Here is a 26,373-nt window from a genome sequence, read left to right on the forward strand (position 1 = left end):
ATATTTGGAGTGACCCCACTTGAGAATAAACTTGATTGACACCATGTAATGTAGCCGATTACAGTCAAATCAAAATGAATAGTCGGGACTACATATCCCAGAATCCCCTGGAGCCTGCGTGTTGGGCTAATCTGTCGATTATTAGGATCATGGTACATTAACTGGATTATTTACTGTCTCTCTGTTGTCCCACTAACCCCGAACTGACTGACTGGATCAACTCACTCACTTCTCAATCTAATTAAACAAAAATAAAGTGAAAGTACTCTTTCTCTGCAATATGATCGCCTAGTGGCTTTTATTAAGTATTTCTCAATATGTAGCCATGAATGTAGAGGTACAAAAGAAAATCAGCGAAAATCCTGACTCTTATTGACTATGAATAGAACATATGTTTTTTGTTCCCATCCTCAGACAACTGACATTAATTGGGACAGAAGAAACCAACCACCATCATTTTGTCTATTATGGGTTTTTTTATGCTACATTATTCTTTCAAAGCAATTTGCTGAATTTGATGACTTCCACCGTGTAATTTACTTTCCATTAAAGTTTGTAAACAATTATTTCTTGCCATCTGTGCATGGAAGCGTAATCTTGTTACCACGGCAACGTGGTCTGCACTGCCATCTAGTGGTCACTTTGAGCCAACTCAACTTCAGTAGGTAAACTACACTTGAATAATCCGCATGAGCTCCAATTCATATCCATTAAAATTTGATGACGCTATGTTTATATTAAGTACAATTTTCTTTTTCAAAAAATACATTCCTTCTTATGATACAGGCAAATAAAGGCGCAAGCCGTTGGTTTCGGTTGTGCAAGTGTACCTAATGTAGTGTCCCACTGTCCCGTCTGTGCATTGTTGTGATTCCAAACCCAAAACCGGTTGAACCGGTTCAGATTTGTTGGGAGCCCAATTTCAAGTCCCCTGCGATGACATTAACCGGCTAAAACAAAAGCGAATCTCACACCTAAAGCTAGTTGGACGAAAAAAGAAAAACTTTTTTTTTTATAGCGGACATTTGAGTCGAAATTTCCGATTAAAACATGTCAAGGTGAGTGACGTTGCCTCTTCCTCGTCGGTGATGTGACGAAGCAGGAAGAAGTCGCCACTGTCGGTCGACTGGTTTCCATTGTTCGTTCAACTTGCAAAAGGGTAGTTCTTTCACATTTCCGCGCTATGGGGGGCGTCTGCGCTCGCTTCGCCGAGGATCACCGGCCGGCGCTCAACTTCGCGCTGCTGGTGGTCACCTACGGCGTTTACTTGCTCATCGGCGCAGGCATCTTCTCGGCCATCGAGCTGCCCTACGAGGTCCAGCTCCGCGATGAACTGGAGGCCAGCCGCAGGGACTTCTTGGCCAACAACACCTGCGTGTCGGACGCCAGCCTCCAGCAGGTGCTGGTGCGCGCCCTGGAAGCCCACAACTATGGCGTGTCGGTAGTGGGCAATAGTCGCCGCCGGAACTGGGACTTCATGTCCTCGCTGTTCTTCACCAGCACCGTGCTGACCACCACAGGTGAGGCTCACCGTGCAGGTGTCGCTGAGGGCTGGCTGGGGGGTCCGCTTTAGAAATCTCCATTTGAAGGATCCATCAGAGACCATTACATACGTTCAAATTGTGTTGATAGGAATTGTATACAAATATGCACAATTATGTGTGTCAAGGTTACGGCCATACCGTTCCTCTGTCAGACGAAGGGAAGGCCTTCTGCATCTTCTACTCCATCGTGGGAATCCCCTTCACCCTCTTCTTACTCTCCGTCCTGGTGCAGAGGATCATGGTGGTGGTCACCCACCGCCCCCTGGCCCACTTCCCTCACCGGTGGGCCGTGTCCAAGGCCAAGTTCGCCGTCGCCCACGTAGCGATCCTCGCCGTGGTGATGTTTCTTGCGGTCCTCTTCATCCCGGCGTGGATCTTCTATGCCTTTGAGGAGGACTGGAACTTCCTGGAGTCCCTCTACTTCTGCTTCATCTCTTTGACCACCATTGGCCTCGGAGACTACGTCCCAGGAGAGACTCACAGTACCGAGGACAACCCTCACGGGAAGATCTACAAGCTGCTCATTACTCGTAAGGCCAGCTTGTTGTTGCCAATTCTCATGTAAAATTGTGCTTTGGTGCCCTCTAGTGGCATTTGTGTGACAAGTGTTGTATTGAAGTGATGGCGAAGCTTCATTTAGGCAGGTCATAGGTCGTCGTATAAACCATTTGATTCATCTGCTAGATTTAAAATATTAGCATGCTGGTGAGAGTGTGTGATTTTGCGTGTGTTTCAGTGTACTTGGTACTGGGACTGGTGTGTGTTCTGGTGCTGATGGAGACGTGCGTGGAGCTGCCGCAGATAAAGCGCCTGCGCCAGCGCTTTTACCGGGACGACCTGCGTGAGCTGGACACCGAGACGGTCAACATCATCGAGCGGGAGCATCCTGCCGACGTGTCCGAGCGCGTCATCCCCTCCGTGTCGGAGCAGGCCGACACCTTGCAGAACGGCGGCCGGCCGGCGGTGCCGTACATGCTGGCGCCCAGCCTCAATAGGAAGCTCAACTAGCACGATGAAAAAGTCAGCAGCTATGGAAAAAAAATGCCTTCCATGTAGCTGATATGGAGGTTGAAAGTCTGGTCATTTGTTTCTTTTTTATTTTGTCTCCCTTGTCAGAACATTCCCCACAGATAAGAGCTGGGGCGTGAATGCCAAGGAAGGGTGGCTAAGTTTCCACTTCCTGTCAAAGTGGAGCTGGGAGAGGATGAGCGTCGTGCCACGACTTCGGATTTGAAAACACCTACCTGCACGTTGTAGCCTAAAAAATAAGAAATAATGACCAAATAGGTGCTTGGGTGACAACAGACCTCCGTCAAGGTTTGCTATACAAGATGACAGATTTGTTACTGAAAAGATGGCCAAAAAAGATCTGTCTTGCAACACTGTAAAACCTAAATAGGTTGACTTGACTTAAAAAAGGTGAAAACTCAACACTTTAAAAAAAAAGTGTGACTAATAATTTGAATAATTGAAGTCAGTTTTTAGAGTGTAGTTTCCCCAAGAGGTAGCAAGAAGCATTGTTACGTTCATACAAAACTCTTACTGTCTTTGTAAAGGCACAGGTGCAATATAGATAAGAACACAAGAGGGCAGCATTTGCCTGCTTTACACTCAATGTACTTCCCAAGCCTTATAGTAAAATCAGTTTTTCTTTTTCAACACGAGAATCGCACAATTCACCAAACCTGCTCGAGACAAAGCCACATACATTTTTGTATATTTTGTACATTACATGGCTGTATCAAAAAAAAAAGACTTATTAAAAGGTGTTCTAGAAACCATATAAGTGTGGGCTATTTCATTTATACAGTCTTGTATTCACGTGACAGTTCATGTGCAGGCTGACAGGAGTCTTTCAAAATGCTGGCCGCCCGCATCTATACGACGCGCGGCCGCTTAGAGCAGCTCAGCCCGAAGCCGCGCACGATGAGCACCAGCAGGACCACCAGCAAGACGACGATGATGGTGACGATGGCCACGTAGCCGGCGTAAGGCAGCGGCGGTGCGGCGGGAGACTCGGCCGGGATCATGTTGGTCAGGTTGAGCATGTAGCCCAGAGTCCAGCCTGCGTCGCTTCCTTTGATCTGGGAACGTGACATCATCATATACACTTTGTAATATCCTCTCCATTTTAACCTCGAGTCAGTGCACCTTGTGTATGAATGTGATGTTGGAGTAGCTCTCTGAGGTGAAGTTGTAAGCGTCCGTCAGCAGTGTGATGAGGTAGGTGCCGGCAAAGCAGTAGCCCACCAAATATTTCAACTTGGTGCCTGGATTCTGCTGCTTCACCTGCACAGTTAGTCAGTTAGTTGTATACTATATGTAAACACACACGTACGGATGGATGGATGGTGACCTCCTGCCAGGGTGTAGCGCAGAAGCGTGCGATCGTTTCCTTGACCGTGTCCAGAGGGAAGGACGTGGTGGTGAGGTTGAAGAAGTTCATAGTGTAGTAGTAAGCTGAGAATGCCTACCACGGGGCAAAAGACGGCAGCAGAAAACAATCATCTGATTTGATGACTTGTACTCAAAATGCATTTTTATAATAAGGTTTTTTGTCCACAGCAACGTTTGCACATCATGCTGGTGTCGGCGGTCTGCTTACCCCGAAGAGCCCCTCCACGGTTGGCTGGTAGACCCCGTTGAAGGAGCAGTGGCTATATTTGCATTGGCTGAAGTTAAAGAGGGTCCGGACTACGTCCTGGCATTGTTGGAAGTTTCCTAGACCCGAGTGGTGGAAAGACGCGGGGGCTCCCTGGGGCTTCCTGTCCGACACGCATGGACTGTCGTAGAGCGTCGAGTAATCCTTCATTTCCGCGTAGCCGGGGTGGAAGCACGGGTCCTTTATTCTTGGGGGACCTGACTGGCGGAGAACAAAGAAAAGAATGCAAGCGTTTGAAATATGGCCATAAAGTAGCCACGCTTTGTAAGCTCATGAGTAGTCCTGGAAAAAAAGGTCATGCTTTGAAAGGGCGTCAACCTGAGTTTGGTGCGCCAGCGCCATCCTGAGGGCCTGATCCTTCCCGTAACACAGGAAGCTGTGCGTGTAAAGGTTGTAATCGTTTCCGTACAGCCGGAAGGTCACCGAGTTGCCGGGCGACTCTGTGCCGTCGAACGTTTTGGAAACAAAGCTGATCTGGGTGGACGCCCCGCCGAGGTCCAGGGCCCCCGTGGTCTTCAGGCCCTGTTGACGCACACGCGCAGAGGCATCAAACGACGGATTTGATCTCAGAGCTGGCGCGTTCACTGAAATGGAAGGAGCGCTTTTCAGAACCTGTTTGAGCCGGTCGTCCAAGTAGTTGACGGTGACCCATCCGAAGGCGCCCTCCTCCTGGCCGCTGAGGAGCCTGGCGCCCTGGTAGGAGAACGGGAAGGTTTGCAGGGTCTCTGACACGGCCCGGAACACCTCCTCGGATGCCGAGCTATTCCTCATACTGCGCATTAACAAAATCAGGAATTAGCATCAACATTGCAGTTACTATAAAATAAAAAACAACGCATGTAGAGAGACAATAACGACAGTCAATAATTGTCTACCTGCAGTACGTTGCACCCATACCAGAAGGTAATGACGTACAAAGTGTTTTGTTTCTATCGTAAAGTTTACGACAGGGGTCAAACTCCCGCATGGCTTCCTTCCTTACTTGAGTAATCTCATCCCGGCAGTGGCTCCCAAGTAGACGGGCGTCTGGGCATGTCGTTTCTTGGGAATGTTCTTCTCGACCTCTAGCATGCACTCCCTCAATACCTGACCGGCCTTCCACGGCATCGCCGCGTAGCTGGAGATACCTGGCCCTGCCACATTCAGATTTTTTTAAGCGTGTCAAAAAAGATGCTACTTGAGGTTTTTGTTTTATATTTTTTTACCCTGGAAAGCAAGTCATCCATTCAAACAAAAATGCAAACGTCAGCGTACCTTTGACAGTGCAGGAGTGTTTCTGCTCGGCCCGGCCTGTGTCGTTATCCTTCTCGGCGGGCCACGCGTAGACGAAGACGGTCGTGTGCGACGAGCCGGCGTCCAGAACAACGCCGTACTAAAAAAGCAAACAAAAAGGAATCCCCAGTCAAAACATTTGAGTATGTTTGTGTGTACGTTAAGGGTGATGCTGAGAAGCGTGAAATCATTAAGTGTGTGCAGACATGCCGATGTCTTGTTTAGTATATTAAGGAAGTGTTTAGTAAACAGCTTTAGATGCTAATCTAGAACAGATGTGACGGCAGATTGTCAGGCCATGACATCAACAGCCATTCGCGTTAAAATGTTGTTCCAACTGAGCTGGATGCGTTCCTTGGCAACTTGGAGGCCACCACATGCCAAAAAATGGACCGGAAGACGTGCTAGAAAGTTTTGCGCAATCTGGCTGGATGTTGGTTTCTCGCTGAAATGCCAATAAAAGTCGGTTCACCTTGTACTTTTGCTGCAGCGGCATGTTCTGGACCACCGTGACCACCACCAGGGCGATAATGGCAATCAACGCGCTGCCGACAATCACCACCGTCCAAGACTTGTACCACGGGTTCTTCTCTTTCATGTCTGCTGTCGGGGTCAAACAGGAAGAAGAGGCCGGGGGGGGGGGGGACAAAAAAAAAGGAGACAGGAAAGAGGTTACAATGACATCGGCTTGTGCCCAGATGTGCCTGTGTAAATTTTAACCAGAGCGAGCCGGCGGACTATAAACCAAAAATACGGCAGTTTCCTAAAAAAGCAGATTTCTTTTTTTTTAAATCCTACAAGATTCTTGTCGGGAAATTGACAGTCAAAAGGTAGACGCGGCGTGGCGGATTTCCTCATCTTCTGCAGTGTGTTCAGGGCTTAGTGACGCTTTGGGAAACACAAACTCGCACACACACGCACGCATTGATCCGGCGTGCTGTTTGTACAAGGAACATGTTGCAAGCATGCACGTGTTGGCCGTCGGCAAAAGGCGGCACTTTCCTACCTGCCTCGTTGACACCAGTCAAGTTCAAGAAAATCCAAAGAAGGAAAAGCCCTCCGAGTTACAAGTGGCCGCTGCGTGTGTGAGTTTGGAATGAACACCCCGCCACTCTTCAAGGTTTCCATGGCGACGCCTTCTCCCCCGCTAACCAATGAAAGCGGCAGAGGAAGCGGGGGACTCCCTTGTTTGGCTCTTGTTTATTACCGAGATGATGTCATCACTGTGACGGATCGGGATCCCCTGCCTGCCTCTGTGGAAGTGTGTGTGTGACTGGCCTGCAAATTTGTGGAGCCATTCAGAAAAGCGATGCCTTGTTTACCCTAACCCCTAACCCCCTGATCAGAATTGCCATCATTTGGCTTTGCATTAAAAAGTTGTAGGGCAAATCTTAGGAGGGGCGGGAAAAAAAATCTGTTGTAACGACGTTTAATGAGCCAAATTTGTTTTCTGATGCGACTTAAGAGGAAGTTTTGTGGCATCGGAATGATAGAGATGACAAGAGGAATCGGAGAAGTGAAGAAAGAGGAAGTGAGGACACCGGGAGGTCAAATATGTCACAAGTCAAGGCAGACGATGCGCTCGACGTTCATGACGGGACACTGATGTGAAACTGAAGAAAAAAAACAAATTTCCTGGGCTCAGGAAGTCACACGGTGCAGACGGTCTTCTTCCTTCGCAGATTGAGAAAGATACTGACTACTGAATTTACTCACATATTTGTTTTTCCCAAGCTGATAAATGAAACTTGATTTGGTAGCCGGATGGCTAAAATGGAAGACAGGATGGCTAGATGGATGGAAAGATGGATAGGCAGAAAGACAGAAAAAAAAAATGATCCACTCGCAACAAAAAAAACATGACAGCACCACTGCCACCTACTGTCGTGGATGTGCAATCACACTTTCCAGTGAGTAATGAACAACAGTAATCATTACGCCCAAGCACATGAACATACCATCAAGCAATTCGCTTATTGAATTAAGCACACAAGATTTCCATCAATTAATAAGCCACAGCACACACACAGACAATAAGCACCTGTTTGCAAACACACCGCCCTCCTTGTGTGTGTTATCAGTGTACTCACTCACCTCTTTGTTCAGACATCTCAGCAGCACCACAATGCCGTGTCTATACCGCGCTCTCTCCCTTAAAGCCACTGTGTCTTCCCCCTCTCTCACCCACTTCCTCTTCCTGCCTCTCTCTCTCTCTCGTGCACTTGCCGCTCAACCTCCTCCTCGTCCTCAGAACCCCGTTACACCTTTATCGCCGCCCCCCCATTTCCTCAACTTTCCATCTGCCTCCGCTCGCCCATCTTTCTTGTTTTTTCGCTGTCTTTGTCTGCAAAAAGTGGGTCACACACACACATGCGAATATTGAAGCCCTGGAAAGCCATGGCATCATCAGCCTTTACGCCGCCTCTTTAAAATGCATGAAGGGTGGGGTGCGAGGTTGCAGGGCGGGGGGTTGAGGGGTTGTTACATAACTACATTCCAGCCCGATGGGAAAACCTTGAGTCCAGGGCCACTTCAAGGTCCGTATGAGCTTGCGGGTTACGCGCTCGTTTGTGACAGTGCACCACATTGTCATGTGACTTGGCTCAGAATTGACCAAAAAATATGACATACTAAATATATATTTTAATGTAAGGCAAGTGTTTTTGTTCTTTTTAGCATTGTTACATCAAATAGGAATACGAGTGAGTCCATCAAGATTAACCGAGCTGATGTTATGGGGCTAATTTTTGCTCTCGATGCAATTTATCTACCTGCTAAATTCCCTTCAGGCATACAAACATAATTTTTTTTTTTTCAACAATCCAAATATTTGTGGCATTTTAATTTTAAACTGATCTAACCAGCAGGCGCGCGCATACACACATAGACGGCAAAAAAATGTTTGCCCGACTTTCCCTGTTAGCAACGCGCAATACAAACATTTCATACCAAGATGGCGGAACAAGAGGTGTGTGAGAATATTTTAATAACACATCCTGTTTTGCAACCACGGACGGACACTTTTGCACAGCAAACAGACGGATTCTCGCTAACAAGATAATGGCGGGGGGGTTGAGGTCATTGTGGTGATAACATGAACGTCGTGTGTTTGCGCTTGCATACATTGTCCTTTTCAAGATGTCTACCTATAGGGGCCTTTTTCAGTTTACACAGTAGGGCGCGGGAACAAAATGTGGCCATAGAAGTGCTTTTCAAACAGAGCAGCGGTGGTTTTATAATCAAAAAGGTCACCGCGCCTCTGCAAAATGTCAATATTTGGCCCGTCTTGCCCTATGAACTTTCATTTTTTAAGGTGACAAGGCACATGCTCATTTAAATCGAAACAAAATGTGCCCATCTGAAGCTCAATTGATCAGAAGCAGATTTGCGCATTTGGCCGCAATGTAAACGCAGTGCACACATTTTAAGAGTGACCGTCGGAGCCTTTGCGAACGTCTGGTGTGTGTTTAGCTGTGAAGGCTTGTGAAAGACACACGTGGACTATTTGTTGACTGAAAGCTTTAAAGTGATTCCGGTTCCAACGTGCTCCACCCGTCACTGAAATGAGGACGAATTAACGAGATGAAGAGTCCATTTGAGCTATTTTTAGGGACCCGCTGGGAATATAACTAGGCATTTAGTGTTATTTTAAACCTTTTTATTCCCCTCCCATCCGCAAAGTATCACCTTACAATATATCACATAATATATAAATATCACATTGCACTAAAAGTTCAAAAATGACATTAGAGAGTATATTATGCCAATGATAGCTTCCACACTTCTGGGAAGACTTTCTGCAAGATAGTAATTGGCCAATCATGACACAGAAAAAGGCTTTTCTGAAAATTGTTTACTGTTAGGTTCCGCCTTCTCCAGAAAGTATAATTCGTCAGAAATAGTTAGAAAATATTTGATTACAAACAGCCCTACAGATGAGTCAGTGACCTTTTGCAAGATGATTAAGTTTGATAAAGACAACATTTCATGTGAAAAAGTGCAGTGAGACCCAAATGTCTTGATTTGGGAGAATAATTAACAATGATGAGAGAAAGTTGCTGCAAATATCGTAAATGAAAGTCAGCGAGCATCACCAGCGGAAGGAAAGTCCAAAATAGAAAGTCAAGCAACAACAACGGAGTTAATACATAATTCATACGACCTCTCGACACGCGGCTGACCTTCCAGTGGCGATGATGACCCTGAAGAAGCTTTAGTCCACAAAGAAGCTTTGAGATGGTCTGCAACAGAAGAAACAGGATTGGTGGACATGCACTGTAATTGTGAACATCACGCGGCTTTGAGCTTGGGTGTCACAAGTTTAAATGCTCACGTGCAACTGATGGAGAGCTTATCTAAACTGAAATATGATGTCTATTGAGAAAGGACGAAGGTAATTCAAATCCAACCTGTAAAAGAGACAACACTGCCCTCAAGTGGTTAAAAGAAATAACAAAACAAAACAAGCGCGAATAAAGGATTTATTTTTTTTTAAAATCAGTTTGTCACTGATGATGCTCAAAAAATATATTTCCAGAATCAACAAAGTAAAATAGAAATATTACAAAAAATTAATTCTTAAAACAACTAGATTTGGGCATGTTTACTATTAAAAATATAAATATATCTAAACATAAAATTGCAAAAAAAAAGAATCATAAATTAATAAAATTATAAAAACATTTTTGAATTAGTCATTAAAATAAATGAAAGCTTTCAGTAATAAATTCTCTTTACTGTTTATAATTAAAAAATGTAAATCAAACATTATTTCAGTTTTAAAAAAATACACACACACACACACTGCGTTAACACGTTTAGTTAGTTGCATGAAATTCCTCCCAAAGTCGATTGTAATGCGACCGTCGAGTGATCTAACGTGAAGCTTTCCATCAAGTCTTTCAACACTTTTCAAAAAACATGTTAAGTTTTCAAATCATCTACTTTCACCGCATTATATTTGAAAATTTGCTTCCTGTTTTATATTATAATTCTGTAAAATTAGGTTCCATTAAAAAAAGTAAAACATATGGCATAAAAAGTACATACTGCAAATCGTTGGCTGGAGAAAGTTGACTTTGTTGTGCTTTTTTTTTTCCTTTCTTGAGTTCAATGTGTCAATGAGCCGCTTCAATCACATTTGAGGACTTGATGAACCTGTTACACAGTCATCAATAAATGCCAGGAAAACAAAACAAAAGAAAACTAACGAAAGGTCTCTTTTGGTACAGAACTACATTCACAACTTTGAAAAATAAGACACAGATAACGAGATGGCAAAGTACAATATTATACAACAAGTAAAAGAGCAAATAAACAGACACCTGTCATACATACTGCAAAATATAAATTATCACTTTGTTTTATTTAACCCATGTACAATTCTTTTTATACAGAATACAGGCGGGGCGGAGGTTTAGTTGACGTTAGGACAAGTGCATGGCAAAAAATAGATCGTTTACCAACCATCTGACAAAAAAGGACAATGACAACGTTGATAAGGCAAAGAAGCAGCTCATTTGAAGTTGGCATAGTCGGAGAAAATGTCCACAAAGTCTTGTACCACCTTGTAGCAGAAGTCGTACTGCTCCTGTCAGACCAATCGCACACGTTAATTACATTTGGTTTCTAAATATTAACAAAATTACTCAATTGAGGAAAAACAACTGCAGCCAGCATAAAAAAATAAAACTGGCAGCGCGCCGCTACTCACCACTGTCTGGACCATGTGCGGCCTCTGCATGCGTAAACTCTTGACCGTTTGGAAGACGTCCAGCAGGCCTTCTGCCTTGACGCGCTCCAAGATGTTGCTCAGTGCAATGAACGTACCGGTCCGCCCCGCGCCGGCGCTACAAAGCCACAGAAGGCCGTTAGCGCCCCGCAGACCTTTTGGCCGTCACCTCGCGCATCCTACTCCCTCCCAAGTGGCAAAAACTTCAGGCACACGCAATCAAAAAGCATAGCTTTGGCGCCCTCCGGTGGAAACATGCCGGATGGACAGCGTACCTGCAGTGCACCACGATGGGATGGTTGCCCGACTGCTGCTGTTGCCGCTGCACCGCCGCGATGATGTCGATCATGCCCCGCCCCTCGGCAGGGATGCCCACTTCGGGCCAGCCGTGGAAGTGGAAGTGCCGGATCACGCGCGTCGCCTTCTCCTACGTTACGACAGCCGTGAGACGTATTGAAATGTTTTTCATTTATAAGCGTTGTTGTGGGCGCTCTTACCGGCAGGAAGGTGAGTACCAAGTCTCGTAGGCTGAAGGCGTCGCACAAGGCGTCGCCCTTCATCTCCACGCTGTAATCGCCGTACGTCTGCGACTCCTCACTGGGCCAATACTGGTAACACTTATCCTGAAAACACAGGTTCAATAATGTTTGTTTTTGTTGAGCATAGATTTTTGGTCGACGAACCTGCTCCCTCTCTTGCAGCTCGGTCAGCATGACGATGGAGCGACACTTCCACTCCCAAACCATGCGCCAGAAGTCCTCCACCGTGTGCTGCAGCGGGCCTTGCGTGGCGATGAAGTAGTCCTTCTGCCGGTATCCCTGCGGGCAGCAGAAAAAAAATGTTTGAATTCATTATTATTATTAAGAAAGGTCTATGCAACTTACGTCTATAAAGGACGCATTGACGTAGTCGGTAAACTCCTGCCCTCTCCTCATTGAGAGAATAACTCTGTTGAAGTCGTCTAAAAGAGGAAGAAAGAGCGAGCGGGTCAAACGCAGAGAGAAGAGGTGTCATCCGCAGTGTTGTTCCTCTTCTCCTTCTCTTACACGGAATGATCTGCAACACTCGGTTCTTCTTCATGTTGGCGGGTAGGTTCCCCGTCCTCATGTTCTCCTTCATGATACGCATGTTGGTCAGTTTCTGAGGTCGCAAAAGGTCAGAATCAACACCCGAGTGCTAGCCGGAGATTTCCTCCTAAAAGCAAAATGGCCGAAGACCTTGAACTCCTCCTCCAGGCCGACGCGGTCGCCTTGCTTGAAGGTGTTGTGCAGCTTGTGCAGGTGTCCCTCCAGAGACGACACGTCCAGCTCCGTGTCCCCGTAGAGGTAGTACTCCAGCAGCGCCTGGTAGATGAACGAGTACTGCATCTGCGCCACGGACAGGACAGCAAAGGAGGAAGCGTGAATTTCCGACACGGCCGGCGTCCGGAGGGAAATTCGGCGGCCCCGGCTCACGTCCGTCTGGATGAGCTGCGAACGCTGCTCTCGGATCTTGGAGACAAAGCCGAAGACGTCCACTTTCTGCTCGGCGTGCATCATGTCAATCATGCCGTCGATCACGATGAACGTGCCCGTCCGACCGACGCCGGCGCTGAGGAAGGAAACATTTTTTTTTCATTATAAAGTCTTGAAAAATATTCTGCATATATTTCAAAAGCCGCAGCGTCCGGTGTACCTGCAGTGGACCACGATGGGCCCGGCAAAGGTCGGGTTAACGGCCTTGACCTTCTTGAGGAACTTGAGCATGCCGATGGGCGAGAAGGGCACGCCGAAGTCGGGCCAGCTGGTGAAGTGGAGCTGCGTGACCAAACGCGGCGGCGTCTTGGCGGCATCGCCGGATTGCTGCGAGCGGAACACGGCGAGGAGGTGTCAGCACGGCACACAACCAGATGTTTTTTTTTTTTGGTGGGCCCTGGAGCGTACGTGTTGTATGCAGAACTTGCGGATGGTGTAATCCACCAGCACGGTGAAGTCCTCCACTGCCACGCGGACGTTCCCGTAGCTCCAGCAGCCCTGATCCGGCCAGTACTGGTAACACTTGTCCTGAAACACATTCAGATTATTTCATAGAACTAACGGCACAATTTTGAATTCTCCACCGCCGATATAAATACCCACTTCCTTCCTCTCCTTCAGGTTTGTCAGCATGACGACAGTCGACACCTTCTGCTCCCATACCATCCTCCAGAAATCGGCCACCGTGTCCTCTTTTGGACCTGCCGCCACAGAATTGTTATCACTTCTTTTCCCAAAGAGAGAAAACGGAATAGTGAAGACTTCAACTTACCTTGAGCTGCTATGAATTTGTTCTTATCGGTGAAGCCCTGTCAGGAATGAAACATTGGCCACGTAAAGTACTCGGACGGTCACGTGATCATTTATACTACGCTTACATCGATGTAGGAGGCGTTGATGTAGTCGGAGGCGTGAGATCCTTCCAGCTGAGTCAATGCCACCCTGGAATGATCATCTGCGGGAGGGAAAGCCATTTATGTAACCGCCGTGTCTGACCAATCGCAGTCCTCCATTTCGAACCATAGCGGCGGGGCTATGAATGCTCACAGGGAAGAATGTTGGGATATCTGTTCTTGTCCTTGTTGTCGTCCTTGTTGGCCTCCTCGTACGTCCCCTGGGCGTGACCCCCCGGCAGCGACTGGACAACATGTCAAGACGAGCTCACGAGTGAATTTTAGTCATTTCCTCCACTATCACACCCTTCATTAGTTGAACGTAGGCGCTTCCTCTATTAGCGCACGCTAAATAAAAGTCACACAGCAAACGTAATAGTGACTCAGATACTGGAACAGGAAAAGGGTATTTTTCATGTTAGGGTGCATGCATGTGTCATAGGGGGAAAAAAAGAGTTTTTCCCAGTACGATGTGTAGGAAGCGCTCATCGGATTTTTGTTGCTAAATAACTGACAGGTGCCTGTAGGTGGCGGCGTGGCAATGCGGCACACGTTTGGAGTAGACGGCTCATGCCGTGTTTCTTAAAAGTGTCAAAAAATTATTTTTTTACGTTGTACTCCTCCCGGAAGAGTTTTCCGTCGTCAGCCGAGCGCAGCCTGTACTCGTCCTCCAGGTGTTCCACGGCGATGGGCGGGTAGTTCTTGGCGGCTGAAGCGGAGCTGGGAAGGAGGACCACCGAGGCGTCTGCGTCAAAAGAAGAAATCATCAATGGCGTGAAGTTCTCACGTCGTCGACAGGAAGTGGTTGTGAGCGAGACGTCTGGCGACGTTCTGCTACTGCCGCGTTGTTTTTGACTTGCCTTGCTCCTCCAGGATGCCATTTGGTATCTTCTTGTCCACTGTGGTGACCGCCGCTTTCCTCTGGTTTTTTAACCTAAAAAATGGAGACGTCCAAATCTAAGCAAGTCCAGAAGACACACACAAAAAAAAGGCAGCCTACCATCTGAAGCTGGAGAAGGTCGTCTTTCTCATGAGCTAACGTGTTGGGCAGACGGCGTTTGTATGTTCTCGCGCTCTCGAGTGTGTGACTTACTGGCTCGGCTGTCGGAGGGAGGCAACGAGCGCGGCTTCCTGACTCTGGGCTCCGCCTCGGCGACTAAAGGAGGAAGTGTTTGTCACCCGGAGCGCTGCCTCAGAATCTGGCCAACAGCCAATCAGTGAAGGCCCACGGTTGAGGAGGAGGAGGAGGAGGAGGGGTGAGACCCTGGCGTTTGTTTATAGACAAACGCCACATACTTCGCCTTGCAATGTACTAAGCCACAATCAAGTCGACATGATTCGGTTGACAACGACGCAATTGTCCAGATTCAGTTTGCTGCTCGTTGCTAGGAAGAATTTGTAGTGCCCCGCCCACTCGCTCTAAAAACAAAACTCAAGTGGTGAATAGAATTACGTAGCTTAGCCTTTCTGGCACGTTAGCATTTGAAGCGACGGATTGAACACAAACGGTGCAGCATCAGATGTAGACTGTCAGATATGTTGGGGGGGGGGGGGGGTCACCTGAGGAAGTACCAGGCCAGCAGCACAACGACCAAGAGCAACAGGGACAGGACCAGCACGGTGGGGAGGACGTGGTGGCCAGTGGACGGGACGCCCTCTGAGGAGCAAGGGGGACAAATAGTTCTTCATTGTTTACAGACATTCTAAAAGGATCCCTCAGCGGCATTCTTAAGCCGTGAATTACTGCGTCAGGCTAAAGTGATGACTGCTTTGCGTGCTGCTCACCTCGGGTATGGTTGCCATTGCTGCTCGAATTCGATGATGTTGTGGTTGCCACCAAAAACAGAAGCATTGTGACTGCGGGGGAAAAACAACAACAAGACGGATATTAAATTTCCCCGCGTGGGAACGCCAAAGGAAGAATAGCCCTGTTCACATTGGCCCCAATGTGCTCATCCAGTCAAGGAGTCACAATGGAGCCATACACTCATTCATGAAAGCCGTGCGCGGTTGGCCACAAGAGGGCGCAACTGTCCATTGTTTGGAAGCCAGACTCAGCAAAATGGCACCGTTTCATTGAGAAAACTGCAAAGATTCATAACTCAAATAAATGAGTTGCTATTTATTCATTCATTTATTCGTTGATTTATTTATTTATTTGACCGCATGTCAAATATGTTTTATGCCAAAACAGATTAAGCTAATATTTGAACTGAATGGGAATGTAAAAGCCTACATGTAAAACATACATCAAACATGCACGATTTATATATGTGACACAACGTGGCGGACGGCAGGGCGTCCCACGACATTGCTTTTAATTATCTGGCTTCGGCGAGACATTTAAAGACCTGCTGCTGCTGCTGCTGCTGAGAGAAGCAACAGACCTTGAGAGGTTTCATTGTGTTTTCAAAGCAATGAAAAGTCACATATTGCATCACCTCAAGGCTGCAGGTGTGCGCCACAGCTGCGCGAAGAAGAAGAATGGCTAAGTGTGTCATCAATGAGGTGGTTGTGTTGCGGTGAGCTGCCAGGCAGCATCCCACAAAAGGGATGGGAGGGGATGCTGGAGGAATTTGGAGTCAGCACGGGCCGGGTGGAGGGAGGAGGAGAAGGTGCGGGTCGATATCAATTCCCGGGGCCATCAATATGCGAGGAGACCCCATTGAAGGACTGATGAGGGGGCAGAGGAGGAGTCGGGAGCGAAACCCCCTCATCATCGCCCCTCCCTCTCGAGGATGGTTGGCTATTTGTGAGTATTCATGATGTCATCAACTTCAGCGGAAAGTCCCGAAAATGAGCTTCAACTAGCTGTCCTTGTGTCCCACTCTCACAGCGACCTGTCTGTTCATCCTCTGAGCTCTCCGTGACTTCCCCGAGGCTCGTCACCTATTGTTGTTCTCTTTAAGATTCTTGGGCGGCGCATGACCCATTGAGCATCTCTCTCACTTCCTTCCCTTGCACAATGTCCCCGATATCGCTATTCATAAAGCGGTGTTCTATTCCCACAAGCGTCTCATTTTTCAGCGTGAGGCGGCCAAACAGCACACGCCTCAAATTAGATTTTTTTTTTTTTTTTTCAAGCATGAGTCATCGTTTAGCTGGGGTCAGACGGTCGGCAAATGGCGGCCGCGGCGCTTGTGCAACGTCCTCATCGGCCATCATGAAAATTTTGGAGACGTCTGTACTTTGGGAAGGGGAAATGTTGGCGAGGAGCTTCGGGGAGGGTTAGCATCACCCCGCATGACCGGACATCTGGATGCTCATCAAAAGCTTTTGTTCTCAAGATGTGGACTGTACAGCGTGAGATCTCACAAGTCATAGTGACTCAGTACAAAAAAAAATAAAAAACCTGCCAGAGGTCTTTCAAGCGCTCACAAGCGCTGCCTCTTCCTGCAGACAAGGGCGGCGTCAGACTAGCTGAGCGCGGTTCTCGCCGGGCACAAAGTCCCTCTGTCTCCTCATTGGGGAATTGGCAAAGTGGGCGGCGGGGAATGTGAGGAGCTCGCAGCAAAGGTACGGTGGGATGTCTGACCGCCAGAGCGTTTATAACTGCGACCTGAGGCGAATGCTGACACCACGCTCGCTACTCGCTAGCCCCCCCGCCCATGAATCAATGGCGCCTCTTTCCCGGGGGCTCCAGCCGGCGCTAATGACCTTGGAGACCCGCCGACTGACGCGCTGCGGTATCGACTGCGCCCCCACCCACTCCAGGCGCCGCCGCCTTCAACATCTTGCAACGTGTGTGCAGATGTTTGCATGAGGCGAGCACAAAAAAGTCAACCGCGATTATTCTTTTTGTGCTTTGTTGGTAAACAAAGTCAATGACAAGAAAACAGACATGACTTTTTTCGCTTCTATTTATAGCCAATTTCAAGTCCCACTTGTAAAAGTATGCATGCTCCGAGTGAGAGAGGGAGGGAGGCCAGCGGTGGAGAAACGAGCGATGAGCGCCGCCGAACAAAAACCCTCTTGATTCGTGAAGAAGAGAGGAGGCGTGAGGAGGACAAAGTGAAAAGCCCACGCAGAGAAGATGAGAGCCGTCTTGGACAAAACCTTCCTTCTGAGGCTCTCTTTTTTTTTTTAAAAAAAAACAACAACCTCTGGCCGACTGGGAGGGCAAACATTTGCTGTTGCCATGGCGAAGAGCGAGCATATCACACTTCATCTCCCGCTGCCCGCTTTCTTATCACAGTCGCCGCCGCTGACAAACATCAGCGTCGGTGAAATTCATTCAGTTCATTTCGCAGCGAGCCAGCCAAACGACTGGTTGTTAAAAGAGACAAATTGTCTTTTAAAACACACAAAAGTAGTGCTTGAGGAGACGATAGTGATGTGAGCAAAAAAAAGGAACACATTCTCCATCTGCTGAGCAACACACAGTTTCCTGTCCTGTGCAGCCAAGCAGCACGTTGGCCTTCCTGTACACTGTGCTACGGAGGAAACCCGAGTGGGACAGCCACCCCCCCAAAAAAAAGAAAAAAAAATCCCTGGATAAGCTTGGAACGCTCACAGAGGTGAGAGTCAGCTTATGAAAACACAACCAGTGCTGTCAAGTTAGCAATTTGCCTGTCATATTTATTGAGCAATACTTTCTAACAAAAAACAAATTCCTTCCATCTGGATGGAAAGTAGAAAACAAGCCTCACCTGTTAAAGCGAGCCAAGGGTGACTTCCATAGCAGCCGGGTCACATGACGGGAGGGTCACATGGTCCTCGGGCGACCTGGGCGCCGGGAAGCGGGTGACGCGGCTCGGCGGCACCGCCTGCAGTTGAAAAAAAAAAACATGTTAGATGTGTAGATGTAATGTAACAATCGGAAAACGCGCATATTCTTTATCATCGTCTGAGTAGCTGTGACTGCATCGTGTTTTCTTGCGGCCAGAAAAAAGAAGAGAAGAGAATGCCTTTGGGAGTGGCCTGTGGGCTACGGTTGCTGCATAATTATGTCGTTTGACTCCAAGGGGAGCCTCATAAAACGCAGATGACGGTCACAACACGTAAATGCGGCTAAGGAGGCGACATTCAAATGAGCCCGAGCGAGCGAAGAGCGGTTCAACAAGTTTGCTTTTTGTCCAGTGGACCAAAATCAGAGATGCTTCCTCGTGATCCTCACATTTGATTTGATCCCGGAAATCTGGTCGTAATCTGATCGCTAATCCCAGCGTCCCCTCGAGGGAAGGGGGGGGGGCGTGGCACAATTCATACATCAGAGAGAATTCAAACTTCAAGTCCTTCAAATCTTCCACGTTGCTCTTTTAGCGTGATGCAAAAAAAAAAAAAGTGCCGGGGAGCGTGGCAAGTGGTCGCCATGGAGACAGGCTGGCGCAGGAGAGAGGTGGATTACAGCGCGGGGGGCTGGGGGGGCGTTCTCGCCTCTCGCTTTCTCTCTAGGCTGCGGTGATAGATGAACGTGCAAAATCTGCTGCATGCGTCCCTTCTCGCACAAAGAGGTCAGCAGCTCGCCGCCAGCCATATCTGAAATAGATCTCGGATTTTAAATCCTCACCGAGTTCCAGTCTTGGTGCAACGTGGATTTTATTGTCTACAGGTGCTGTCATGGTTTTCATTTGTAGCATGTTGTGGCCCGAGAAAGCGGCGAAAGGTTAGATCTTGCGTTCGGGCTCTGAAGCCAGTTTTGCTTTTACGTTATCTTTGCCGCCGATGTCAGGTCACAGAGGGGAAGAAACAGCTTGTTGCCATGGTAACACATGTGGTCTGCAGGTTCTGGAGGAGGCGCTGCGTAGGAGGGGGGGGTTGCAAGAGGTCCAAAAATGTCAAACAAGCTGTTGCCTGCGTGAGCGTCGCTGATTTGAGACGTGACAAGCGCTTGGACACCTTCGCTTTTAGGTTGCGGTCAATTGGAATAACGCATCAAACGAAGATCTGAGAGTGCGCCCAACAAATCCGTTTATAGAGAGAAGCGCTGACACGCACACACAAAGTGTCGCTTGTCAGCTACAATCACGTTTCTATTTGGGTTCTTTGAAAAATGCTTCGGGATCTCAGTCCAAGGCGCTATCAAAGCGCTTCTGCTACGGCGGCTCTTGTGGTCAACAGGATGCAGTGAAGGGACAGGAAGTAAGCAGAAAACCACAGGAAGCGACCTCCAGAGCGACCTTGGCGACGCAGCGTTGGGGATTCGCCTCCCCTGGTCATTTTGTCATTGGCGCGAGCTCACTCACGAGCGAGAAGAGACGCCGTTTGGATGGCGTACGAGTAGACAGACTGCCTGAACGAAAGCAAACTACCGTTTTCATATTTACATTAGATTAATCGATGGGTAGAACAATCATAATTGGAGGGTTGGCCCGTGCTAAGCTAGAGCAAGGTTGAGTCCGAAAAGGAAAGGGGGGGGTCTGGCGGCAGGGTCTTACTGTCATGTGCTTCAACAAAAACACAGACGTGACAGGCTTTGCTTTGCTCGGCCATGCTAAGCCAGATTAGCGCGAGGGGAGGGCTGGACCAAAACGTCATCTTTGGCAAATATGACCTCAAACATTGACTGCTGTCGGCGCACACACACACACACACACCCCTCTGAAGTGGGAGCAGGAATTTCCCACACTTGTGCTCTGTCAATTTTGAGAGGGGCTAGTAATGGCTAGGCCAGGGTTTGTTTTTTGGAGTTTTTCTTTTGGCATGTTGGAACTCGCCGGTCACACGCCAGTAACACGCCTGCCTGTAGGAATGTAGGCGGCTGCAAAAACAAAATAAAAAATCTCCAAAGTTGTTTGTGGCTTGGAGGTTGCTAACGCATCATCGAAGGTCATAGGGCACATTTCTTTCCGGTTGAGTTCTGCGCTTGAGGAAGTTAAAAGTCGCGTAAAGCGCAGCGGCCTGAGAACACTCAAAGAGTGGAAGTATTTGGATTCTGTCGTTTTGGAACGTGCCACTAGTCGCTTGATTAGTGGCGGGCGTGGCGGCGTAAACAAAATGCACAAAGAAGCCGCAGGTGGGCGTAGTATCAGTGGGCGTCTCAATCCGAACGGCGGATGACGTCCCTCTAGACATAAAGCGAAAGGCGAGCCCACCCAATCACCCAAACACAGAGACGCCATGTCGGGCCTCCTCCGGGGGGACAGAAAAAAAATGCACGGATTAGACAGTCATTAATACCCAATCTGGATTAAAGTCGATCTCGAGGCCGTGCGACACAGCTGCGGATTAGTCGCACGGCGGGCGAAAGACAATGGCGCTTTTTGTTCCTGCCGCGCAACAATAGGACGACTCATTTCAAACAAGGTCAGCAGTGATTACACAACTGAAGGGGTTTCTTTTTTGGGGTGGGGGGCTTCTGATGCCAGATAACAATATTGAATAAAATTGGGAATTGAGGGTTCCCCGTACAAAGGCGCCATCCCGCATCACTGGTGGCTCCGACAGAGCCGTCATGCCGCATGTTTGTCTTCCACGTCATTATTGCAATTATTGAAGCAGAAGGTTTGCATTCTGCGGTTTGTGGTTTGCAAGCGGACGCATGCAAGCTCGCGATTGCCACACGTTGGCGACCTGCTTTGACACACGAACGAAAACGCAACTTCCGATTCCACTTTGATCAAAGGAAGAAGGCACGGCGGCACAACTGACAGTTTCAAATGCTTGACACGGTCATCAAAACAACTTTTGCAATACCTACAGGAGTTACCAAAACCACCTTGACTGCAACACCAGAAAAAACATCTAAATATATATCAAATATAATACTTTATTTATAGTTATTTTTTTCAATGCCTTATAGTTTTTATTTGAATATTTGAATTTTTTTTCTGTAATACTTAGTTATTATTTTAACAGTTTATTTGTATTATTAATTTATTTGTTTGCATGCTCCAAATTATTTTTGCAACTTCTCTGTGAGGCAACATCGAACTACGTAGATACTGGCAAGGATGCTCACAGCTCGCCATGGACTTCTCAGGGGAAGCATGAATCAATTTAATCGGGGCAGGAATGACATGAACGATAACTTTAAACACGCACATCGTTTCGGGGGGGGGGGGGGGGGGGGGGCTTCGAAAGGGGGTGCACATTACAAATCGCCGCGGATTGAGGAAAATAAACGAATATGACTCATTTGAGATGTCAAATGCACATTTTACGAGGCGCAGAGAAAGCGTGACAGACAGACAGGTGGGAGGGGAAAAAAATGAAGAATAAGCGAAGGGGGAGCTGCACGACGACGACGAGTTATGGCAGCAAAATGAACTAAACTCACCTGGGAGGCTTCAACATGTGTCCCCGCAGCGCTGAGTTTCTCGGAGGGACGCCGAAAAAAGAAGGCGAGGCGAACATGGGAGCGTTCGGCGTGGCCGCCTGCCTGTCAGTGTCAAAGGAGGAGCCAGCAAGGGAGCCAGCCAGCCAGTGTTTACTCCAGCGAAAGCAGGTGGCGGCAATCATCTGTCTCTTCCAAAGATTGGGAAATGCCGCCCTCTTGTGGACATTCTGTCTACTACACCGGCTTTCACTTTCTGTTGGGACAGAACAACGATACAGTATGTTTATTTGGGATAAAGTCCTGTGCAAAAGTCTATTTATATGTGCATATTTAAAAAAAAATATTTTATTTGATTAAAATATATAATTTAATTGACAATTTATCGGTTAGCATTACACAGGCTCCAGGCTTTTTAACCCAGTGGAAGTTTAGAGTGGGGGAGCAACACATGTAAACAGACGACATAACTTCCCTGTGAATGATTAATATTGCTGCTGAGTAACTGACATTTTTGGCTCAATGTGTTACATGTGCTGCCCCCAGGTGGTCTAAATGCGCACACATGAGGAAGCAGTACATCCACACATTCAAGACAGGGGCGTTGCCGTTCCTGGCAGGGCCTGCACGCCAAGGTAAATCATTCATCTTAATTGTGCTTTATGACCCTCAACGTGGACTTCAACTTTGAGACGGGGATCCCCCGACACTTTAGCAAGGACTCGGCACAACGTATTAATTACAGCTGCTTCTCAGGCCTTTTGGGAAACTGTCACAGAGACACACAAGAAACTCACTTGCTTCCTGTCTGTAGACACGGCCCAGTCTAAATCTGACTAGAAGGACATTGTTGTAGCCTTGGCAACCGCATTTGTGTTTCACCGCATAGTCAAAGGTCATAGTCATAACTGGGGCGGTTTTATGGCCAGCGTTTCACTCCACCCTGGAAGATAGACACACACACACACACGTCTTCATTCTGAGACCTGAGCGTAGCCGGCATGCCGTCCACCAGCAAGACCCTGCACTTCCTGTCCAGCGCGCTGGTCACCTGCATATCGGCGGGTCTCCTGGGCTTCGCCATGTCCACGGCATGGGCCACCAAGAGCATGGTGTGCGCCCGATACGGGAACGACGTCTTCAACGGCACCGCCTCGGTTACGCTGGAGATCTTCGGCGGTAGACTGCAACGGGATCTTTGTCCTCTCTTTGGAGCGCCCGTTGACTTCCAAGGTTGACATGTCTCATTTGTTATACTAACATCAAATAAGAGAAAACACAAGCAGGACTTGAGATCGTTTCTTGGCGTCCACGACATTTCTTCATTTCTGTTATTATTTCTAATGTGAACTGATACAATGTTAACGTCGGCAAGGATTTGACATAATTTGTATAACTGGTACAATTTCCAATGATGGAATGATAATAGATCAAATGCTAGCATGCTAGTATGCAAACATGTAGCGAGAAAGCAACACTGGTTAAGAAATGACTTTTGTGTTGCCCTGGCAGTTTTCCCCAAGTTGATGGAGACTCAAGGTGTCCCGTTGGCGCTACACACCGTGACTTTGGTTCTGCTGGTGTTGTGTCTGCTGTGCTCGGCCCTCAGCATCCTTATCTCGTTGTACAATAGCGTCAGCAACCCGTACGAGACGTACATGGGGCCTATCGGCGTCTACACCTGCAGTGCCCTGAGTGGTGAGACACGCTGTGTGGTGAAACACAAGCATTTGGCAAAAAATGACTTTACGGTTTCGGCCTATAGCGCCCCCTACTGCTCTAGCATGCACTTTACACTCCCTTTTTTCTTGCCTATAGCGTGCTTGTCTGTAGTGGTGCTCGTCATCTTCGTGGTGTACTTCAGCATGACCCCGGTGGCGGAGGACCTGGTGAGGAGCTTCTCCGAAAACGTCCCAGTGGAGCTGAAGATCACATCTTTCCAGATGGAGCTGGGCTACTACCTGCTGATCCCGTACGCGGCGCTGTCGCTGCTCGCCATCGGCCTCATCTATATGTACGACCGCGCCGCCTACACTCAGCGGCGCGAACAGCAGCGGCCCACCGAGGACGCCCCCAAGGAGATCATGATGTACTAGCCGCCTCCCTAATTGAGGGAACGTCAATTAACTTATTGCAAATTGCGGGTTGGGGCTGTGAACTGTAAATAGTGATGCGAGTCCTCAAATTTGTAAATCACAATGTTGCTTCATCCTTTGTGAAATCTCTTTTTTGTTTGACCGACACTCGACACTACGAGAAAAAGGCAACTCACCTCGTCCGAGTATTTTCGTGATGCAGTTCCCATTCAGAAGTGCCACTAAAAAAAAAAAGACGTTAAAAAAAAAAAAACAACAACAAAGAAAGTGAAGGCAAAGGTTTTTGTCATGGCAGCTGCCGGCGTTGACGTGGCATCAGGGAGCCGAGGTGTCCCATGGCTCACCTGGACCGTGTTGGGACACGTCTCCTCTCGTAACGCCGGCTAACCGCCTTCAAAGAGCCTCTCGCACTTCAAGGCGGCTGCGGCGGGACCTGGCAATTTGCTTTTTGGGGCCAATATGGATTATGTTTCGGAGGATGTGCACTCGGCCGAGAGGAAACGGGAAGCGGGCCCCTCCGTTTGATCTGCCGATGAGGCAATTAGTCATCGTGTGCCGTTTTTTTTTTCAAAGTAGGATAAATGCCGGCTAAAGCTGATGCTGAGATCTTGTTGGACGAAGCAGAACTAAATTTCAAGATGAAGCGGGATAAAGTTTTTACGCTCTGCCTTCTCTCTGCGTGCACTCGAGGCCAACGACGAGGCGCTCCGTTCTCGGCCCTTCTATTGGCCAACAATGAGTACCGCTAAAGGTCTCATGAGTCCACACTTTATCCGTCTTCCTTGCATTGCGTCTTTAAAGGCTACTTTATCTCACACCTTCTCACGTGTGCGTTCAAGTGTGGCGAAGCGTCCCGTGCTGCCCCCCCCTTCGGCAAAAAAAAACATTGAAAGCGATCCCCCCCTGCAAACATCATTAGAATAAAATCAGAGATGGCGGCTAATCTCTTCCTCTCGGGATGCTTTTGGGATTAAATGAAGATACTCTTATGTGATAGGATTAGAGAGGGCCACTTTTTGGACCTGTGAAACGCGACCCCGCCCTGTGAAATGGACACCTCCAGCTGCAGGGCAGGTGGCGGGGATGGGGGGCGGGTCGATGGGGGGGTCTAGCAAGAAACTGGGTGACACTGATTTTTTTTTCAACATTCATGATATTGTGTAGTTTTCGGATTATCTATCATTTCTGCATATTTAAAAAAAGCATATCAATTTTAAAAAGTGGTTGATAGCATCTGTAAAGTTTTGCTGTCCTCCCATGATAGTTTTTATTTACATACGAAAAATACGCAAGGAAAAAATAATAATAAAATGACCGTCATTTGTCTTCTTTTTTGCTGACCTTAAGGTTTCGTGCTTCCAATTGATCGTGTGTGCGCGCGTATAATGTGTGTATGTGTGCACGTGTGTCATCCATCACACCTGCCAATCAGCAGAGAAAGTGCTGCCTTGCCCCCTCATCCATCCATCAGGCTTTGCCGACTCACAAGAATAGCTGAGCGGGTTCTGGTCCACTCTAGCTTTCTTTCCGTGTGTGCGTGCACGCGCTTGCGTGCGTGCGTGTGTCCCTGCCACGCAGGTAAAGTGGAGAATTGGCTTCAGGTGCTTTGGAGAAGATGTTATCGCCTGTTAACAGAGGAATGACACCATAATGGAGCAGCAGGGGGGCAATTACCCCTCGCCCCCCGACCGTCCCCCCCACCCCTCCTCCTCCTTTCCAGCCCTCAGTGACAAATTAAGATTAATGGCAAAGATATACAAGGTGAGCAACCTGGAGTGCACCAGCTTTTTACATGTTTGGAGGGCATAAAAGACAACCTTGGTCCCTAAATTGCCCAGAAACTCAACACACCAAAAATGGTTGGTTGTGTAATAAAGCACGGCTTTTTTTTTAACGAACAAAATGCAAAGTAACAGTTGATGTTTCCCATGAAGTAAGCCGACACCTGATAAGCGCTTCCACTACAACGTGTCCATTTCTGACAGAAGTGCCCCCGCCCCGCCCCCATGCTTTGCCTCCCCCCACCGATGTTTATGAATGGCCGTGAGAAGCCGAGCCATAAAGCTGTCAATCATCCCTTCCAACGGAGCTGGCTGCAGGGCCAGCACCGCTCCATCTTTCGAGCGGTTACAAATGAGCGCCTGCAACTCAATCCTGGACCCGCGTTTGGCTCCGGAAGCCGCCATTTGACCTTCTTAACCGCTCATTGGCAAACCGGACTGTCGGGATCGGCGAGCTGTCCTTTTGGGGGTTTGCATCCTTGAAAAACGGCCTGGCTTTGACAAGCCCGCTGACGGAGACAAAATGGCGTTTGCGCCTCAACAATGGTGGCGCCCTGCAGGGGGCGTGGAGACACACCGTCTGACAGCTCGAGGGGTCCCCGCTCCACAGACGCGGCGGACCCCCGTCATGGCTACAATCTCTTTCCTCCAGCCCCACAATTTAA

General features: G+C 48.1%; 4 protein-coding genes and 1 long non-coding RNA gene across 13 annotated transcripts; 2 read left to right on the top strand and 3 right to left on the bottom strand.

The window, feature by feature from the left end:
- The first annotated feature begins 891 nt into the window (after positions 1-891).
- On the top strand, positions 892-3,297 carry LOC119138673 (potassium channel subfamily K member 1-like). 2 transcript variants are annotated; one of them, XM_037278975.1, is made up of 4 exons: positions 892-1,520; positions 1,670-2,074; positions 2,281-2,563; positions 2,659-3,297. In XM_037278975.1, the coding sequence occupies exons 1-3, from the start codon at positions 1,184-1,186 to the stop codon at positions 2,550-2,552; spliced, it is 1,014 nt and encodes a 337-aa protein (XP_037134870.1). In that variant the 5' UTR covers positions 892-1,183; the 3' UTR covers positions 2,553-2,563; positions 2,659-3,297. The 2 variants fall into 2 exon arrangements, with proteins under 2 accessions (XP_037134870.1, XP_037134869.1); XM_037278974.1 differs by having other exon boundaries at positions 2,281-3,297.
- On the bottom strand, positions 2,659-7,816 carry entpd1 (ectonucleoside triphosphate diphosphohydrolase 1). Of its 4 annotated transcripts, none has more exons than XM_037278865.1 (10): positions 7,573-7,816; positions 5,951-6,078; positions 5,461-5,578; positions 5,189-5,339; positions 4,819-4,978; positions 4,525-4,728; positions 4,150-4,407; positions 3,901-4,014; positions 3,696-3,833; positions 2,659-3,628 (listed from the first exon to the last, which is right to left on the bottom strand). In XM_037278865.1, exons 1-10 carry the CDS (start codon positions 7,586-7,588, stop codon positions 3,422-3,424), a joined length of 1,494 nt encoding a protein of 497 aa, XP_037134760.1. In that variant the 5' UTR covers positions 7,589-7,816; the 3' UTR covers positions 2,659-3,421. The 4 variants fall into 4 exon arrangements, with proteins under 4 accessions (XP_037134760.1, XP_037134759.1, XP_037134762.1 ...); XM_037278864.1 differs by having other exon boundaries at positions 5,951-6,081; positions 7,573-7,815; XM_037278867.1 differs by lacking the exon at positions 7,573-7,816 and adding an exon at positions 6,485-6,790.
- Positions 7,817-10,565: 2,749 nt separating this feature from the next.
- Positions 10,566-21,962, bottom strand: LOC119138574 (receptor-type tyrosine-protein phosphatase epsilon-like). 3 transcript variants are annotated; one of them, XM_037278789.1, is made up of 22 exons: positions 21,835-21,962; positions 18,266-18,382; positions 15,402-15,473; positions 15,177-15,273; positions 14,710-14,815; positions 14,477-14,550; positions 14,228-14,361; positions 13,771-13,861; positions 13,602-13,678; positions 13,496-13,532; positions 13,327-13,424; positions 13,132-13,251; positions 12,884-13,050; positions 12,664-12,799; positions 12,427-12,576; positions 12,256-12,349; positions 12,094-12,170; positions 11,893-12,027; positions 11,707-11,832; positions 11,485-11,636; positions 11,192-11,327; positions 10,577-11,068 (listed from the first exon to the last, which is right to left on the bottom strand). In XM_037278789.1, the coding sequence occupies exons 3-22, from the start codon at positions 15,417-15,419 to the stop codon at positions 10,994-10,996; spliced, it is 2,100 nt and encodes a 699-aa protein (XP_037134684.1). In that variant the 5' UTR covers positions 15,420-15,473; positions 18,266-18,382; positions 21,835-21,962; the 3' UTR covers positions 10,577-10,993. The 3 variants fall into 3 exon arrangements, with proteins under 3 accessions (XP_037134686.1, XP_037134684.1, XP_037134685.1); XM_037278790.1 differs by lacking the exon at positions 14,710-14,815; XM_037278791.1 differs by lacking the exons at positions 15,177-15,273; positions 15,402-15,473; positions 18,266-18,382; positions 21,835-21,962 and having other exon boundaries at positions 10,566-11,068; positions 14,617-14,815.
- On the top strand, positions 20,386-24,801 carry LOC119138700 (clarin-3). Of its 3 annotated transcripts, none has more exons than XM_037279014.1 (5): positions 20,386-20,861; positions 22,378-22,466; positions 22,847-23,064; positions 23,344-23,529; positions 23,650-24,801. In XM_037279014.1, exons 2-5 carry the CDS (start codon positions 22,387-22,389, stop codon positions 23,925-23,927), a joined length of 762 nt encoding a protein of 253 aa, XP_037134909.1. In that variant the 5' UTR covers positions 20,386-20,861; positions 22,378-22,386; the 3' UTR covers positions 23,928-24,801. The 3 variants fall into 3 exon arrangements, with proteins under 3 accessions (XP_037134909.1, XP_037134908.1, XP_037134910.1); XM_037279013.1 differs by lacking the exon at positions 20,386-20,861 and adding an exon at positions 21,912-22,002; XM_037279015.1 differs by lacking the exon at positions 20,386-20,861 and having other exon boundaries at positions 22,081-23,064.
- LOC119138765 lies at positions 23,813-25,552 on the bottom strand. The gene is made up of 3 exons (XR_005101222.1): positions 25,349-25,552; positions 24,104-24,148; positions 23,813-23,935 (listed from the first exon to the last, which is right to left on the bottom strand). It is a non-coding gene; the product is annotated as an uncharacterized LOC119138765 (long non-coding RNA).
- Between the last annotated feature and the right edge of the window lie 821 nt (positions 25,553-26,373).

Source organism: Syngnathus acus, chromosome 19, assembly GCF_901709675.1.
Source record: "Syngnathus acus chromosome 19, fSynAcu1.2, whole genome shotgun sequence".
In the NCBI taxonomy this organism is placed as follows: Eukaryota; Metazoa; Chordata; class Actinopteri; order Syngnathiformes; family Syngnathidae; genus Syngnathus; species Syngnathus acus.